The 19,934-nt window shown below is 34.6% G+C and overlaps 1 protein-coding gene across 1 annotated transcript; it reads right to left on the bottom strand.

Annotated features, from left to right (window-relative positions):
• On the bottom strand, positions 1 to 18,829 carry LOC111054647 (stress-induced-phosphoprotein 1). The gene is made up of 11 exons (XM_039429579.1): positions 18,799 to 18,829; positions 17,974 to 18,248; positions 12,938 to 13,136; positions 11,179 to 11,311; positions 9,185 to 9,374; positions 7,939 to 8,065; positions 7,010 to 7,152; positions 6,413 to 6,590; positions 5,016 to 5,212; positions 3,231 to 3,452; positions 1 to 2,240 (listed from the first exon to the last, which is right to left on the bottom strand). The coding sequence occupies exons 1-11, from the start codon at positions 18,827 to 18,829 to the stop codon at positions 2,157 to 2,159; spliced, it is 1,779 nt and encodes a 592-aa protein (XP_039285513.1). The 3' UTR covers positions 1 to 2,156.
• Positions 18,830 to 19,934: the final 1,105 nt, after the last annotated feature.

Raw genomic sequence — 19,934 nt, 5'->3', positions numbered from 1 at the left:
TAATTTTTACTAATAATAATTTATTGATATAGATTTTAGCGATTTGAAATAAGTGTGAACAGGAGTAAGAGTGAATCAGTCAAAAATGTAACAACTTTTAATCAAATCAATTTTAAATAATCAAAACCTCATCACAAATATAGAATTTTATTTACTATGATGGAATGAAAAAGCTAAGTGTTTCAGACTAATTTAAGAATCACTAACAGATCTACCCAAAGGACAAAAAACAAAAAAGTAGATAATTAATACATTTCCTTACATTAATTATTTAGTGTTTCTTAATTTATTCTTTCATTATACTTTTAAACTACAAATGTGATCTACAAAACAATATTTAGTATTATGCATGTAATGGTGTACCATGGAATTGTTGATATCTAGTGTTGTATTATATTATAAAATAAATTTATTATTGTAAGTAAATTTGTCAAAAATAAAGAAAACCCTTTTTTAATGCTACTTACTATTCTAAAAACTTTCCCTTGCCAAAATCTTTAGTCTAGTATTTAGCTTGAAAAAAGATTTCTCCTCAATCTTAACGGGAGTGCCTCAGATCTGCGAGATTTCAATTTGTCTAGTGTATGAACATACCCTAAAACGTTCTGTTCAGTTCGGTTTTAAAGGTTCAAGGAAAGGTTAGGGATGTTAGGTTTTTTATTTTAAAATTAACATATTGGTTAATATCATTTGAAATGTTTTGATCATTTTAGATAATAAACACAATAACAAAAAGTTGAAATACTCGCACATTTGAGATACTACAAAAAATATGAATGACACCCATCATGAACAAAAACTGACACTTCTTTGATAAATGATAAATAAATTGTGATGTGAGGAAGGTAACCATATACATGGAGACTGGTTTGATGAATAGAAATTTCCAAATAGGTTTACAATTCAACAAGATTGGAGAGAAATAAACAAGACGATTTATATTGCTTTCCAAAACATGTTAGTACTGTCTTATCTAAAACTTGAAGCTGTTCTACTTTATAAAGAAAATCGCATAAACCCAATAATTATTGTTACTATGTATCCATGATGTATCTTTTGTTACAATATCATACAAATTAGAATGGAATAATATTAGAACAGTGTTACATTATCACAAAAATTAGAAACAGTTCTCTTAAAAATGAGACAGTATCAGGAACGGAAGAATATTTTGGAACAACAATAGCATGGCAACCATGATATAAGGTGGTTGGAGGTAACGAACATTAAAAACGTTCAACGATAAAAACGTCTGAAAAATCATATTTTTCGAAACTCTTCAACTGAGTTGATGTTCAAATATAAGGAAACATAAATCACATCCAATTAGAAGGTTGCTTGATGTTTACTAGACTCACTTAAGATTTAAAGGACCTTACTTGGATCAAAACAGTAAGAAAATAATATCTTCATATTATTAGTGTGTCTCAAATACCACATTAATATTTATAAAAGGACTCAAGATTCACTAGACTCATTGCAGTCTGCTAATCATATCTTGATGATTGAAATCTTCAGCCTCATTTCAAGGCGTACATAAATCAAGAAATATTCCAATATTTTTTATTTAAATTACAGCAACTATTCTTCACGTTATGTTCTATCCTTTGCTATTCAAATCTGTAGTGGCAAACAGGAAAAATCACAAGAAATTCAGCGTCAGCCTTTTAAAGGTATACTTGAAAAAAAAATTGATTGAGCTTCTCAATTAAAGCATGTTTCCTTCGTATGTACATATTGAGTTTCACTTGAACTACAGTATCAGAATTTCTTATGAATAATAACATCAATGTTTCATATTATTCAACAACCAATACTGATAGCTGAATTCCACTATAGATTTTTCAAAAGATTCTAACATAATGTTGAACGTTTTAAACGTTCGCTTAGTCGGAACCTTAAAGCTACGCTTTCCTATTCGCCGAAAACGGAACGATAACTCCACAATTGCGTCCATAGAACTAGCACTTTTATACCCTTAATTCAGTTTCCTTTACGTTTACGGTGAACAGGAAACTGTAACTTGACTGTCATCTTTAAAGCAATGTTCAGTTCATTTTTAAATATATTATTATTATTGGTTTAAGCACTTGGATAAGGTATTTAACCGGCGATCAGCTAACCGGCGATGTGGTGTTGCAGCCGTGAAGTGCGTCTCAGTGAATGGCGATCAGACCCGATTCCAAAAGTTTCTGAATTTTTGCCGCAATGTCCGGGTTTTTGAGATGGTCGTGGAGGGCCTGAAATAGAAAATTAAAAATGTATTAAATATTTAAAACAGCAAAATAAATATATATGTGATCACAAGAAATACGAAATTAACTTCAAGTTCATACCTTTATCGAATCAATTGTTTGGCTTGGGCTGAGGAGACAATATTAATTTGGGGTTGCCTCAACATATTTGTATGCAAATAAATACAACAGCGGTTTTCACACACAACGATATTGTGACGATCTAGGTGTCTGGTGTAGCAAGCTTATTTCAACACATCTTTCAATTTCTCATATATTAAAATCAGTTTTTGTTCAGTAAGCTATTAATAATATTGCTCTCTAATCATCATGGCAGCATCTTGGAAACATGTAACTTGAAAAATCTAAAATTTAAGCTTATTCAAGAAGAGATAAATAGCTGGATATTTCCGAATTATTTAGTAAATGTTGAAATTCATACATTCAATTCTATTATTCTTATTTTTCGTCAGTTTTCTGATTCCTCAATAGTTGAAGAGAAAATAAACAGTAAATAATGTGAAAGCCTGATGATAGTAGATATTGCTACGTCGTTTCACTGAATACAATATACAGAATGCAAAAGACTGACAAGCATCGTGACTTATATCGTTTCTTATATCAAAATAATGCAAGTTCTAGCAAACACGGGTCGGTCCTAAAATACTTTGTTACCGAGATAGCCTAATAATGGTGAAAAATTTCACATTTTTATTCAAATTTCCAACTTTTGGCGGTCTTATGAGGGAACATGAGAGATCAATTCCAATTTAAAATCAGAAGCTGAGAAATCGTTTTTTGGATAAGATTGCTGTTTTGTCTCCTTTAAATCCTGATTTGTGAGGTTTGGGTTCTTTTTAGACGAGAGTTATTGCAAATTTTTTCTTCAGATTTTAATTCTCTACAATATTACAAAATTCAAAATACCGAACATACAAACAAAAAATACCGTCTCTACATAAATGTAGATCTTGACCTTGACGTGTAGCAACTGACCTTGGGATCATTCTGCATCTGCTCGAGGATGACGCGCATGGCCGGGTCCTGGAGGATGGCCTGCACCTGGGGGTCGGCCATGGCGCGCTTGCGCACCTCCTCGGGGTTGCTGTTCTGCGCCACCACGCATGCGCGGTATCCCTCCAGCGCCTCCCCGTTCGACGGGTCCAGTTCCATCGCCTTCTGGTAGGCCAAGTATGCTTTCGACGGCTGCTGCATGCCCTACAAAACAACAAAATCATATTCACTAATCGAATCAAATACTTCAAATAAATTACAAAGCACACTTCATTATATTAGTTCAACATGATATACAGTAATCGAATCAATACTTCAAATACACCAACGTTTGTCAAACTATTTCACTATCTTCAAACCGCTGATAATTTATGATAATTTGATTATTGTATTGATTTATTTATTATTTTGATGATGCTCTTACTGTAAGAATAAATTATAGTGAATAAAGATTGATTAGACAAGCCACTAACATAACGTTCCACCTGGTTTCAACCCTACATATAACCTATAACTCAAGTGTATATAAAAAGTGATAATGGGTGATACGGCGAGGCAAAACATTCGATAGCCAATATACGTCATAGAATACCAGACAATAGTATTTTAGTTTTGATTCTCACTCTATCATTTCGGACACGCGGCTCCACTCCCATGTACTCGCCATTTTGAAAACACAAATTGAAATTGTCAACCACTTTTATTATTATCATTATTATATAATACTATAATATAAACAGAACCTGGTTCCGTGGCTTTACCAGCCACATCTTCAGTTGTTTGTTTACAACGTGGAAAAGCCACGAAACCAGGTTCTGTTTAAATCATAGTATTATAAATATAACACTTTATTCAGTGTTTACGAGTTTGTGTTTCTTGAATAATTCCAAATTTCTTAGATAACTCAATATTATTCGTTAAAAGTGGTAATTAAGTGGAATATTTCTAATTAATTTATCAATTTAAGCCATCTAAATTCAAAATTTATAGTTTCAATGTTTATTTTGGACCAAAATTTTATAAAAATTGTAGACGTGAAATTCTAACCTTATCTTGGACTTTGTCATCTATAAATTTGGAAGAAAAATAGCACAAGGACTACCTTATTATTTTATATTTCAATGTTATTACATTAGTGTTATTTGCATTGTAAAAAAAAATAATAATAAAAGTGGTTGACAATTTCAATTTGTGTTTTCATTATGGAAAAGTATCACATCACACACAACACAACTGTAAGGATACTCACCATTTGTTTGTGATTTTATCTTTACATAACTTTGTATCACAAATTGAATTAATTTGATTGAATTATTAAAATTAGAGTCAATTATCTGATGAAAATAAAAATAGGCCTATATCAATCCTCGGTAAATTGAGAATAACATTGAAAAATTTGAAGTTAATCAGTTCAGTATTTGAGAAGTTACAATAAGTCAAACACGTATTTCCTATCCCGCCCATGTGTTTTTTCATTGAGTTAAATTATTTAATATTAGAGAAGATATAGAAGATTTCAAATCTATCTTTAAAACGGTTTAGGTAGGCCTATCGATGTGCGGTTTACACCATTCATCTTTACTTGAGATTTGCATAAAAAATATCGGATCCAATATATCGAACGAAAATTTCCATTCACCGAAAAATAATGGACCTTAAAAATTTGTATGAGATCACAGAGCAGGCCGTCCTATCCTTATGAATGAAATGCTGAGCCGTTCTCAGCACACATCCTGTGAGTATATTACTATAATTATTGTTCTTTACCTGTAGAATTTTGCCCTTCCTAATCCATCCCTTGATGAACTTGGGATCGAGTTCCAAGCACTTTTCGCAGTCTTTGAGGCCGAGGTCGAAGGCAGCCAGCTTGGTGTAGCAGGCCGCCCTGTTGCTGTAGTACTTGGGGTCATCCGGGTTGCGTTTGATCGCTTCTGTGTAGAACTTTATCGCCTCCGCGTAGTTGCCTACAAACAAATTCACAGCAATCAATGAATCGGAACTGAATAGTAACACAGAACATTGCACTAGCATAATATATATTTGCATGCCGAATATATATATCAAGAAAACAGGTATAGTATAAATTGCGCAAAATGAAATATGAGAGACCCGTTTACAGAATAACAATGCTTTATTAATAGATAAAATACCTTAGGTGATAAGCATTGATGAATTTCATTTTAGGCAAAGGACATTAATTCATAGGTGTTGAGAGGATTGATGGTAAGTAGAGACGTAATGTCACAAGCATAAACATACTAATTTATAGTGAGGTTCAATTTAAACTATCAAAATTGGTTAAATGTAAAGCATTGTTGTTATTCATAAGGTATGCTGACAGTTTAAATATCAAGATCAAGATAAATACTTGCAGTGGATTCACTCCGAACCGTTAGCATTCCCCTCCTCATCAATGCCTCTTATTTTAATTAATGGTGACAATGTTGATAGATAGTCTGACATGAGTCTCAAAATCGCACTGTAGTAAAATAGAATAATATAGTGCGAATAAAATAAGTTGTTATGCGATCAAATATTATGCCGCATCTACATGTTGGACCAGCCCGGTAACCCAACGAAGGTCAATGAAGGCCAGCGCAGGCAAACCACCCATCCACACAATTTTGCTGGTCGACATTGGCCTTCATTGGGCCAACTTGTAGATGCGGTATTAGTGTTGCCACTATTGAGATCTTTTCATGTGACTGAATATAACTCAGTCACCATATGAAACAAATCCATTAATAAAAAATAATTTTTGACATTACTGTTTGTCTTATTATTATTATTATCTATGTAAGAACACTATAAATAATGGTGAGATTGAATTCAACTTTCAGCAATCCTTATAAAATAAAATAAATGCTACCGATCCAATCAATGCTGACAGTTTGAAGTAGATCTTACTATAACAAAAGTGGAACATTTATTGATAGGATGGAGTATGTCTCCTTTGCGTGCTACATTATCAAGTAGACTATCACTTTTACATTATCTAGGATTGTGTAGAATAAATTTCTGGAAGAAAAACTGATCGGCGACTTGAAAATGAATGACAATATTCTATCAATTTATTAAATAAATTAGGGAGGCTATAACAACATCATCGGAATAAATTTTAAATAATATTAATCAAATTAATGAATCAATGAAGTTGAACTAACCTTTATTGAAGAGGTCGTTGCCTTTCTCTTTCATTTCTTCAGCAAGCTCAGGATTGATGTACGCCCTTCTCTCGGCCTCCTTGATTTTCTTGTCCAATTCAGAAATAATTGTTTTCACTTCGGGGGTTCTGTGCTCAGACATCGATTTTTCATAGAAAGTCTTTGCGTTGTGCCATTCCTAATATGAAACAAATCATATCAACTGAATGAAAATGATAAAACTAATTCAACATCTTGTGATAAAAGAAAAACAGTCTTAAAATACCAATGATAATAATAGAATACTAAACCTAATTTACTTCGTTCACAAACATCGCTTGTTAAAAACAATTTGACAAACTATTCAAGACAATAATCTTGACAATATCTCAAGTCTCTTCATTTAAGACAAGAAGAACTGAGCCAAAAATGCAGATAAGACATTGCAGTTTGAAAGTACAATATATATTGCGTAGAACAACTGAATAATAATTGATCTTACTGTTTTATACAATGTGCATTTCAGATGTGATATAATTACCCATTCATTCATTTCTAAATATGACCAGTTATTCAACTAAATTGAGTAGAATAAGTTTTATATTACTGATGTCTTACCTCCATCTTCCTATAAACGTTTCCAATACGCGAGAAAGCTTTTGCAATCAATTTGAAATCGGCTCTATTTTCACGACCAACTTCGATGGCCTTGTGACACTGGTCTATGCACTTTTGCCATTCCTTTTGCTCAAAGTATACAGCTGAAAATTAAATGGAAAGACCGTTAAAAACCAACATTGGAAACAAAATTATGAATATTACAAAAGCGATGGAACTTTTTATAATAGCTCAATTACTATAGAAAATACAGTGAGAATCACTGACAAGGTTGATTGGGAAATATTGATGTTATCTATCAGGAATAATGACAGTTTGAAGTAAATTTCAGTATAGTATTTCTTTGAAAAGATATTACAATGGCACTATGGTAGAACTTGCTGCTATAGTGCCATTGTAATATCTTTTCAAAGAAATACGGTTCATCAATGAACAGTAAGTAAAACTAAGAGCTACAACATCGCACATGAGTTATGTATATTCTCTTTCAAATCCCGTTCAATAGTGTAGTATCTTCAGTTGTTTAAAATTCTAAAAAAAACTTTTGTATGGTTTTATTCATTTACTTACTTAATGATTCAAATGAACAGATCGAAAAACGTGAAAATAGACATGAAAAGGTTTAGATCAAGTACTTCAGACCGTATCAGACTATGGATGATGTGGTAGTGATCTAATGGGCGGTGATTTGTTGGGATAATATGATATAGACTCATTTTATATAGGCTACTCTTTCTAATGATGAATCTAAAATGTGATCTACTAGAACATTTTTATAGATAGACCTGAAGATATTCTGGTATTATTCAAGATAATACAATATCAATAACATTACAGTCTACAATCGCAGAAACTTGAACCTACGATTACACACTTTCTAATTTAAAATGACAATATTTTAATGTAATTGATATGGTGATAACACTTACCGGCAATATTATTGTAATACGTCATTTCAGTAGGAATAATTTCGATAGCATTATTGTAATGTTTCAAAGCAGTTTCAAAGTCTTTCTTCTTATAAGCTTCGTTACCTAGATTCTTTTCAGCTTTCGCCTGCAAAACAAATAAAATTTCGTATAATTATTAACGGAACTGAGAAAAGGGAAATCACTTAAACACAAAATAAACATAAATTTGAGTAACATTTCATTATAAAATTGAGCTTTAAATACGCTAATTCAAAGCTGAAGCTTATAAATCTTTCAATAATCAAATGAAAATTACTTAATTTCATTATTGAATCGCATAATCATGTAAGATTTTTTATTTGAATAGTCACTGCGATAATTAAAAAGAGCTCCAATTTATTGCTAATAGCAAGCATATTATATAAGTATATTAAAAGAGTGAGTATTTTGACGTCAGTTTCAAATATATTTTCTAAAAACTGAATAGTTAAACACTATTATGTTACCTATATTATTCATTTATTGTACAAACCACTATAATCATAATATAATTATGACCTTGGAGGAAAAACTGGGCAGGGCCTGTACCATTTCTCTCTCAAATTTTCATAAAATGTTGCCTACAGTATTATTAGGTTATGGAGAATCACACATCACTGCTTTGCCACCTAATTATCGGTCCAGGAATAGTTATTTAAAAATTTTGAAGGTTGACATAAGAAATAGAATAAATTAATGTACCTAAGAAAACAATGAAGTGAAGACTTTATATTGCACTTATTTAAAAAAAATTAAAGACATAAAATTACATATAGGCCTAGGTTATAAACTATAAAAAATTAGTTGAAAATTAAAATTAAATTAATTAATTAGTTGTGAAATTAAAGACATAAAATTACATATAGGTTATAAACTCTAAAAAATCTTTCGAAATACAACCAAACGATACAATTAACACCAATTATTATTATTGCTTGTTTGGAGGTTAGAAACAACAACGTAGACTCGAATCAGAGATTTCTAAACTTTATATATCCAAACATGAGTGTTGGCGGCAACAACAGTGAGCATGAGTGAGACAGAGAATTGACTACTGCATTGTGTAGTAGGACAATGACAGAAACTCTCTTAAAAATACTGAAAGTAATAAGCAAATCATTGAACTATATAGAAGCATTGTACAGAATAGAATCATTGTACTGTATAGGATTTGTGCTGGCAGTATAACTTAAATAAAGGAATTCACAAGATGAGAATAGCGAACCTTCTTTTCTTCGGGCGATAGATTAGCATCGGGGTCAACCGTGGGCGGTTCGGACTCCTTTTTGGGGGCGGAGGAGGTGGTGGGTTTGGGAGGGTCGACGTCCATGGGCTCCTCGGAGCGGTTGGCGCTCAGGTCGAGGTCCCACAGCACGCCCAGGGTGGCCAAAACGCGGGGGTCGCTCAGTTTCGAACTGAAACACAAAATAAATACTCAAATACAGATTACTAATTCATCAGATCAAACATTACTAATTGATAATATTCATTCATAACTAAAAATTTAGATTGTATATGAATTAATCTTGAGACAAAAGTTCAAGGTGAAAAGTCTTATTCGTGGTTACACCAAGCTCGGTCAAGATATTTGAACATGGTCAAATCAGGTACGGTTTACACATAGTGCACTAAGGTCTGTGCAAACCTTAGTTCACAGCATTGCTCTTATGGAGTAGGCTACAGTGCTGCCAGATTTCACAGAATCCAAAGTCAGTGAGCTAATTGTGTGCGAGAAAGACTTTTTGTTTAAATCAGCATAAGAACGGCAACAGCGAGCTCCTATTGTTATATTGAAATGACATTGGCCGTAAAGCCTAGTGCTGCAAACTAAGGTTTGCACGGACTAGACTACAGAACAAACAATTCATATGGCGATAGTTACTATGGATAATTCCAGTTAACACTTGTAAAGAGTACCCGGCTCAATCATGTTCAAATGTCTTGACCGAGCTTGGTGGAACCGGTTATCAATGTCTATAACAGTCTGTAGAACGATTGTCATTTCCGTAGCAAGTTGAAGTCCAACTTGAAGGTAGTACACTGCAGTCCTTCAGTCTAATGACTAATGTTTATCATAGTTCAACATTTCTATTACAGTAAGGCTCAACTCACACTCACGCGACTCAGGTCGAGAAGAGACTCGACTCTAGTCGAGAGTATGTGTTTTCAAATGGTGACAGTCGCGGAGACTAGAATCGACTGGTCTGAGTATCACCATTTGGAAAAACATGCTCTAGTCGAGTCGAGTCTCGACCTGAGTCGCTCGAGACGAACTCTTCCTAAATTAGTTTAAAATAATCAAAATTATGTCTGAAATTTCCAGATTGTAATGAAAAGAAAATAAATATTTGAACGGAAGAATTCGGGGAGTTAATCTCACTGGACGTTAAAGTTGCAGAGTCCGTAGAATTTAATCTGAAAAATGCAAGTCCTTGACTATGTGATACAGTTTTCTTTATTAACTGTTTCTATATAAACAAGTTTTCTCAACTGTTTGCAATCATTGTCACGAACATGTACAGACAGCTTATTGAATACATCTGTTTACATCTCTCATGATTTAGCAGGATGAACAATGAATAAAAGAATAACGATTTGCCCACATGGACTAACCAATCAGATTTTGTTCTCATTTATCATATATTACAAATAAGCGTACTAATAATATTAGAACGTATTATCTAATGTATACCAGAGAAAAATTAAGATATATACTATAAAAAGGAATGAATGACGAAAAGAAAACTAGTACTAAGAATAAGCTAGAAAAAGGGCTGGAACACCAGATCTTGAACACCACCGGTGTCCGAGAATAATCGTAAATCATTAAACCAAATTGCTGCTATTACACACGGACACCACTGGCGTCTCAGCTTCGGGTACCAGAGTAATATCAGTATTATATAATCGGGATATAGAAATAGCTCAGCCGGCTAATATTGAGTTCTTCCGTAATAACGGAATCCTAACCCTAATTACTAGATCTGTTGCTGCAAGAGTTTATTAACATCAGATCAAGATTGTAATTGATATAGTAAGAACCGTTTGTACAGTGAGAGTTCAAACTAAATTGAATCATTTGTTGGATTAATCTCAAAATCAATCATATTATAACAAACAAAACTCAATACAGATTTGATCCAATTTAATTTGAGATTCCGTTTAAACAGGGACCGTGCAAACGGCCCTAAAGATAAGAAATAGAGTTGGATTACCTACCTTAAGGCATTAGGGTTCTTTTTAAGTGTTTCTAATAATTGCAAATAGTCAGGATCATCTAATAAGGCTCTAGTGTGAGGATCGTTTCTAAGTTTCACAAACAGATCGGGTGCGTTGAAAGGGTTGTTGGCTCCTGCAAAAATAAAAACATGTATTTCAAAAATTAATAAATAAAAATACAGAATTTTTCAATAATTTGGAATTTGAATACTAAGAGATGAAAATGAAAATTAACTAGGCTATATTGAATGTACCAAGCACCATAGCCAGTATTTCGAGAAGAAATACTGAAAACTGAAAATTGTTCGGACTTTGGTTTGCCAATGTTTTGGAGATAGGAGATCTTATAATGATGTTCCTATTAACGAGCATTGGCTTCAAATATGATCAACCTGCTACTACAGTGAGACTCACCTCAAACTGTGTCAGCTCTCCGTACATGAAACAACAATATTCTACAATCAGCCAATGCTGACAGTTTGAAGTGAATTTCACTATAGTAACAAGTATATTTTTATAAAATTGAACATGATTGAATGAATAAGCAGAAATTATACGGCGTCAAACAAATTTATATGAAGATGATCTTCAACACTAGCTTGCATTGCGAAGATTTTTGGTTAATATTAACCATATAGCTTACAGTTTAAAAATTCAGCTAATGGAAACTTGTGTGGGAGCATATATTTGTCAAAATAACGTTCAATTATTTATACATAATTCAACAGTGATCATATGAGAAACTTTTAATATCACGTTATCACCACATAAATAATTTAGCCTGGGTATAATGTGGAAACAAAGTGTATGTAAGTTATAGAGCACATGTCAAGTATAAATCGATATTCATAATTCAACATGTCCCCTTTTAAACAACTTTCCCATACTTTTAGAAACATCAAACACAAATCAATACAGAAAATATAATTGAAAATGTAACATTTCAAATAATGAAACGTAAAATAGTAGAACATAGAAGCAAATAAATAGGATCCATTCATTTAATAAGGTAAGCGAAAGCAATCTTCAGGAAAGAAAAATAGGCATCCATGTCCGATAAAACACCGGAACTTTTTCTATTCCTGGTTTTGTTGCACAAATAGCCCAAATATTTGTTCGGAACCAAGCTTTCTAATCAAAGAATGCACATCAGGGATTAATGATCTATTTCAAAACTAAGAAGTCTGATGAGAAAGCAGAAAAACACAAACAATTTGAAAATTAAACACAAATATTGAATAAAAACTGTTACTTCCTGATTAAATATGCTCAAGCACTATTGATAGAATACAGAAACATTACGATTTTATTTTCACTGAAATTATCAAAGAGATGCGATCTAAATCTGATTCAATTCATGTAAATCGATTCAATAAACGGGATATCTGTTGAATCTGATGGAAAGAATTACGTTTGATGGATTTTCTATTCAATACTTGACCTACTCACTACTGGATTATCATCAAATTGAAATATACCATAACATGATTTTTATCCACTCGAATGAGAAGTTTCATTCAATTGCAAAGTTTCTCCTTTGAAAGAAATGAATTTTTACGGTATACTGTAATATTTATACTGTATACTGTAATAATCATTACAAATTTCAAATCATTTATTTCAATATACAATTTCAATAAAACCAGTATACACATACTTTGAACCCCTCTAGCTATTAGCTAGTTGAGGGAATATTTGAGAAAATACTTATCATGAACTAGATGAAGTAGAACTAATAGAAACGCACATCACAACTTACCTGAAAAAATATTAGCGCCAGGAAATCCGCCGAGGCCTCCCATTCCAGGCATACTGCTGTTCATACTCTGTGTGCTCTCCCTCACTCCCTCCTTCAGCTGCTCGTTGTTTGGCTCCAGCTTCAGGCCCTCCTGGTACGCCAAAATGGCATCCTCGAATCGCCCCAGGTAGTGCAGGGAGGCGCCTTTGCGTGAATAACCCTAAACAGTGAAATAAAAATATTTAATCAAAGACTAAATAATTATTACATTTTTTCATAGTAAAATAGCATGAATTTTTGCGTTTGTGGGAAACCCCTTACAGGAGTAACAATATAATTATACCACATATTGACAATAATTGGCACAAACAGCAATATAGACGTATAGACCATAGGCCTATATCGGCAATTTCTATGTATATCAATCCTTCAATAAAAAAAACTATACCCCATATAGAAAACTGTCATACAATACATTCAAAATTACAGAGTCGACAAAATAAAATAGCTATTCTGTGGTTAAATTCACTTCAATCTGTCAGCATTTGTTGAATGGAAAGTGTGTTATAAATGGAATGGGATTAGTGTTATCTACAGAGTGGGTGAAAAATCCGAGAACGGCCTAATATCTCATACAAAAAGGTAATTTGACGGTGGGTGTGATTGGGGATCCTACTCAAATTAAAAACTACTTTACAATGACTTTAAAAATATGGTCCGCCATATTGAATGCAACTTCATTTTTTTAAATAGGAAGGTGGTCATGCGATACATGATTTCGATAGGGAATTTCAAGAAAAAATGAATACAGAAACCGCATATCGATATCTCAAACCGTTTCGGAAATATTCACATTATTAATCAATACTATTCAAAGCAGAAAAGAGAGAAAAAGTCTGAGAACAGCTTAGTATCTCATAGAAAGAAGTGATTCCAAGGTGGGTGTGATTGGGGATGTTACTCGAATTGAAAATACTACTTTACTATGACTAAAAATCTGGTCCACCATTTTGGATCCGCCATATTGAATGCAACTTCATTTTTGACGTGACAACGTCTTATAAATTGGTTTGCCGGGTGACACTTCAAGAAACTGCGTTACGTTCCCACGTTATGCGCTCACAATGAGAGCGAGTGAGAGCGTTCGTTTCGGTTCACGGTCGTCTGGAAAGAGCACGAATAGGAGCAGTGGCGAGCAACGCACCAGCATTCACCTGGAGAGAGAGTGAAACGGAGCAATCTCCTGCGACTGCGCCACTACTTAGTGAATAGGTTATGTGAATAAGTATAAGTAGATAGGTATGACCTATGATAGCTATGACCTGGCTATGACCTACTTGGTGCTACATACCATAATGTATATGGAGTTGCAACCTATGTGAGATGCAATATAGACAATGCCACCCTAATCTCCACCTCAACAGACAATGACATCAATGCTGTTGTAGTCAAGATAGGAAATATCACAGTTACTAACATCTACAAACCACCTAACACCCCATGGCCAACTGCAGTGATCCCAATTCAGCCTCACCCTGCAGTTTATTTAGGGGATTTCAATAGTCATCATGAACAGTGGAAGTATAGGGACTGCAATGCAAATGGTGAAGCTGTGGTGGAATGGGCTGAAAGTGGAAATCTCAATCTTGTGTTTGATGCAAAAGACCGGTTCACATTTAAATCTGCAGCTTGGAGGCAGGAATACAATCCAGATCTATGCTTTTCCTCATGTGATAACAAGGGCCAACCACTTCCAATCACCAGACGAGTTCTCTCTGACTTTCCAAACAGTCAGCATCGTCCAGTTCTCATAGAAATAGGTCACCAGGTACCACTTGTGACTTCCACACCACATCCAAGATGGAACTTCCAAAAAGCTGACTGGGAAAGGTACTCAAAAGAACTTGATAAATGCCTGGGTTGGATACCTCCTCTAAGTAAAAATTATAAACGATTTGTTGGGGCAGTCATTAGTACAGCTAAAAAGTGCATCCCAAGAGGATATCGCAGAGAATATATTCCAGGCTGGTCCCAGAATAGTGATGAACTTTATCAAACCTTCTTGGAGACGGGTGAGCAAGAGGTGGCAGATGAACTCCTTCATAGTCTTGATGAGGCAAGAAAACAGAAATGGATGAATGTGGTTGAGAACATGAACTTCCAAACCTCAAGTCGACAAGCATGGGCTCTTCTAAGGAAATTGGGCAGTGGAGCACCCATGGAAAGACAAAAAGCAGGTGTCTCTGCAAACTCAATAGCATCTCACATAGTGGAAACATCCAGAGCACAAGTGGACAGAGAACACTCGACCAAAATAAAACATGAGCTGAGCCAACTTAAGAGACAGGCAACAGAGAGTGAATTCAGTCTACCTTTCACCCCAGAAGAAGTCGCATCAGCTCTCAAGCATGTAGCTTCTGGAAAAGCACCAGGATTTGATAGTGTAAACCCAGAATTTCTAGTTAAATGTGGAAAATATGCAAAGGTATGGCTGGCTAAATTCTTCACTGATGTTATGCAAACTGGCAATGTACCCAAAGAGCTGAGGCAGTCAAAGATTATAGCAATTTTGAAACCAGGAAAACCAGCAAACTCAGCAAAAAACTATAGACCAATTGCATTACTGTCGGTGGTGTATAAACTACTGGAGAGGCTAATCTATAATAGAGTATGCCAGAAAATATTTGAAATCATACCTGTTGAGCAGGCTGGGTTCAGACCAAACAGGAGCTGTGTTGATCAAGTTCTATCACTTACAACATGCATTGAAGCTGGTTTCCAGAAGAAATTGAAAACATCTGCTGCCTTTATCGATCTATCAGCAGCTCCTAAAAGTGATCAAGTGTAAAATAACAGCTCGTCTTGTGAATAATATGCTGAGTGATAGAACTTTCAAAGTCATCATTGGATCTGATATAAGCTCACAAAGGAAACTTAAGAATGGTCTGCCTCAGGGCTCAGTTCTTGCCCCTCTCTTGTTCAGTCTGTATATTGCTGACATGCCAGAAACCTTGACTAGAAAACATGGCTATGCTGATGACTGGGTATTATCGACACAGTGTAAATCATTTGAAGAGTCAGAGGAAATTCTTACAGATGACTTGAGAGAGATGGGTAGGTACTTTCGAAGATGGCGTCTCCAACCAAATGCCAGTAAAACAGAAGTTGCATGCTTCCACCTGAACAATAGAGAAGCTAACAGAGAGCTAAGAATTCAATTCGAGAATAGAAGCCTTAAACACAATAAGGCTCCAAAATATTTGGGCGTGATACTTGATAGGACACTTTCATTCAAAGAGCACCTAACAAAGACAGCAGAAAAACTAAAAACCCGAAACAATATTATGCAAAAACTTTGCGGAACATCATGGGGAGCTTCAGCATCTACATTACGCTCTACAGCCCTAAGCCTTGTCTTTTCAGCTGCTGAGTACTGTGCTCCAGTCTGGATGAATAGCTCTCATGTTCATAGGGTTGATGTTCAGCTAAATAACTCAATGAGAATGATAGGTGGTGTTCTAAAATCTACCCCTGTGGAATGGCTCCCGGTGTTGAGTCACATCCCACCCCCAAATCTTCGACGCATGAATGCCCTTACTAGAGAGTACAAGAAGATACAGGAAAATCGAAGCCTGCCAATACATGAGGATATACAAGATGCCAATCAGAGACGTCTGCAATCTCGTAAGCCACCGGTTAGGACGGCAATTACAGCCTTAGATTCAGGTTTCCGTATAACTGAGGCCTGGCAACAAGCGTGGTCAGCAAAGCAGAACATTGACATCCCATTTGTAACCAAAAGGCCACCAGGCTTCGATTTGCCTCGTAAAACATGGTCGGCATTGAATAGGGTACGAACTCATCATGGTAGATGTGCCTATCTGATGCATAAGTGGGGGAAGGCTGACTCCCCTTTCTGTGAGTGTGGAGCAGTCCAGACTGTGAGACACATAGTGGAGGAATGTCCCAGATCAGCATACACAGGTGCACATGAAGATTTCCTGGTGGCTAAACCAGCATCAATAGCCTACTTAAATACCCTGGAAGCATGCCTCTAATTTCCAGGTCAAAAGTGACTAAGATATTTTCATTCGATTTATATATGAATTTTCTATTGTTTTCTTTTTTTTTCGAATTTTGTGATCATAAATGTGTTGTGTATACTGCCATACGCTAAATAAATAAGTAGATAGGTATAAGTGTAAGTATAATAGGTATAAGTGAATAGGTTATGTTGTAGTAATCACAATGTTGTGGTAGTTTTCAATCACAAAAGTAGTATAAATCGTTTCTCAGCCAATAATAATTTGTTTAACTTGAAAAAATGAGCGCGACTTGCTATGTAAAAAATTGAATCGAGCACAGTTAGCCCGCCTAAGAGCGAGAGAGACAGAGTGATTTTGTTGAGGATGTGTGAAGGTAAAAATAAAATTTTGTTAATATGAAATTCAGTGCGAGATTCTTTGTATAAATTAATGTTTTAAATATAATTCTTTGTATAAATAAATGTTTTAAATTGTTACTATTATTTCATCCTTCTTCCAACTATAGGAATGAATATTCACTTTAAAATTATTTTACCACTCAAAGTCGTTGTCACGTAAAACTTTCGCCTGTATACCAACTTTACAGGCAACTATGCAATTTTTTTAAATAGGAAGGTGGTCATGCGATACATGATTTCGATAGGGAATTTCAAGAAAAAATGAATGGCAGAAACCGCATATCGATATCTCAAACCGTTTCGGAAATATTCACATTATTAATCAATACTATTCAAAGCAGAAAAGAGAGAAAAAGTCTGAGAACGGCTTAGTATCTCATAAAAAGAAGTGATTCCAAGGTGGGTGTGATTGGGGATGTTACTCGAATTGAAAATACTACTTTACTATGACTTTAAAAATCTGGTCCACCATTTTGAATGCAACTTAATTTTTTTTTAAATAGGAAGGTGGTCATGTGATACATGATTTCGATACGGAATTTCAACACTACCAAAAAATCCAATGGTTTTTAAATCAATTTTTGATTGGATATCGATTGAAACCCTGACTCACCTTGGCCCAATCAGGTTTCAGCTTGACAGTCTGCTCGGCGTCTTGCAGCGCCTTGTCGTAGTCGCCCGACTTGGCATAGGCGGCCGATCGGTTGCTGAACAACACGTGGTTGCTGCCGTCCAACTGGATCGCCTCAGTGTAGCAACTGATCGCCTCCGCAAAGTTGCCCTGCTGCAGCGCATCGTTGCCTTTCTTCTTAAGCTCATCCACCTTAACACACACAAGCAACACAATTAGCAACTTACTCAAACAGATACACAGAAATATCGATTTTGCTCATTAAAATCAAGTGAAAATAGGATTATATAAGATGAAATGCTAAACAAAATTGTATGAAATTGAGTTTTGTATATATGTTTTGTACACATAAATAAGAAAAGAAATTCACAATTAGTTGAAATATAAAACTCATTATCAAACAAATAAGAATCAGACAAATACAGGCAAAGTCAAGCCAACCTGCCTGATTTGAAAGAGCATAGGATACCTGCATCGGAAGCGACTGGCACTAACGTTACGATTTTTGACTGTATGCTCGAAAATTTCTGGTGGAACGTGAAAGGCTGGCTAAAAGGATGATTTTAAATAACTGTCATACTTATTTTTCAACAAAAGTGGTATTTTAGTTTGCCTATGTTTAGTTTAGATGTTGCCATTACATGTAAAAATAAATATGAAACATTAAATACGGTTATTTTATTAATTATGAATAGAGATTTGACATGTTTCATCAATGTACACTCGTAGATGTGAGAGTTGTCCACAACTCGGATGGGGGGGGGGGTTCACACCGGAGTGATTTTTGCCAGGCACCCAGTTTTCTACCTGGCGATATCACCGGCACAGACAAATACATGTAAACCAGCATGTACACCAGCGGGATTTTCAGCGTCTCAGAACAGGAAAATTCATTTCGAGTGCTGCTTGAAGACAAATTGCTAGCAATTTTTGAGGTTTATCATAAAGTGTTAGCATTAAAAAAAAAGCATCCATGATCCTTATTCAACGAATGCTGACTAGAGCTCATACTTGTGACTAGTCTCAGATCTATTCAGAATTCAGAAATGATTGGTACTCAATCCTTCACATTCCTTTAGTGCCAATTAATAGCTTGCTGTAATCGTGCTATTGATATTGTCGATATTTTCTCGGTAATTTATACCCTTGGAAATATTGCGCCGGAATGTACCCCTCCTTAAGCTTTTCACGAGGAACCACTAAGATTTTTACTCATTGTTATGCACAGGGCTTCAAGTGAATGTAGTTTGTTAATGTACAGCAGTCTATAGATGAAAATGGTGCCCATTCAACAGATGTTACTACTTTGTTGACTAACAATATCCTAAATTGTTCTGTTATCTGTAATGGTATCATCAAGCTACCTACTAGTTTATAAAATTTGGGATGATTGAAAATTGTGTGTTTGTCACTCAAACAGAAAACATTTCAAAAGAACTCCTCATAAGACTGAGCCTGCTTGGAGAAATAGAACATACAAAAGTTATTAAATTATTAGACTTTTCATTAATTGTTTTGACGAAGGTGATATTGTAATCTCCCAAAAATAAAAGCAAATGGTGTCAACAATTTTATTGGTACAGTAATACTGGTTTTGGTTGAAAGACTGGAGAACTCAATTTATAATGAATGTCGTTGCAACAAAACTAGTCTAGTCGCAGTAAATGTTACAATTTTTTCATTCTAGTATTTCCCATTATTATTAATGTAGTTTAATCAGTGTCCCCCATTGAAAATCTTCTGAAGACTCCATTTTATTTATAAGAACATACCATAGTTGCCATTGTAGTCTTCAAAAACAAAAATATAGAGACAATCACTTCAAACCGTCAGCATTATTTACAATTAAAATCAATACTTGCCATTCAACCAAAGCTTACAATATGAAGTGATTCTCATCATACCTTATTGACTTCATGTCTTGATTGATTAAACTCTGTTCT

Source organism: Nilaparvata lugens, chromosome 5 (assembly GCF_014356525.2).
Source record: "Nilaparvata lugens isolate BPH chromosome 5, ASM1435652v1, whole genome shotgun sequence".
NCBI lineage: Eukaryota > Metazoa > Arthropoda > Insecta > Hemiptera > Delphacidae > Nilaparvata > Nilaparvata lugens.
This window is presented reverse-complemented; position numbering and strand designations above follow the sequence as displayed.

Coding starts and splice junctions, on each gene's coding strand:
- LOC111054647 (XM_039429579.1), bottom strand. CDS start 18,829: ATGTATTTGTCTGTGCCGGTGATATCGCCAG. Junction 11,312..12,937: donor TGGCGCTAATATTTTTTCAG/GTAAGTTGTGAT, acceptor TTATTTTTGCAG/GAGCCAACAACCCTTTCAAC. Junction 9,375..11,178: donor AAGAACCCTAATGCCTTAAG/GTAGGTAATCCA, acceptor TTTGTGTTTCAG/TTCGAAACTGAGCGACCCCC.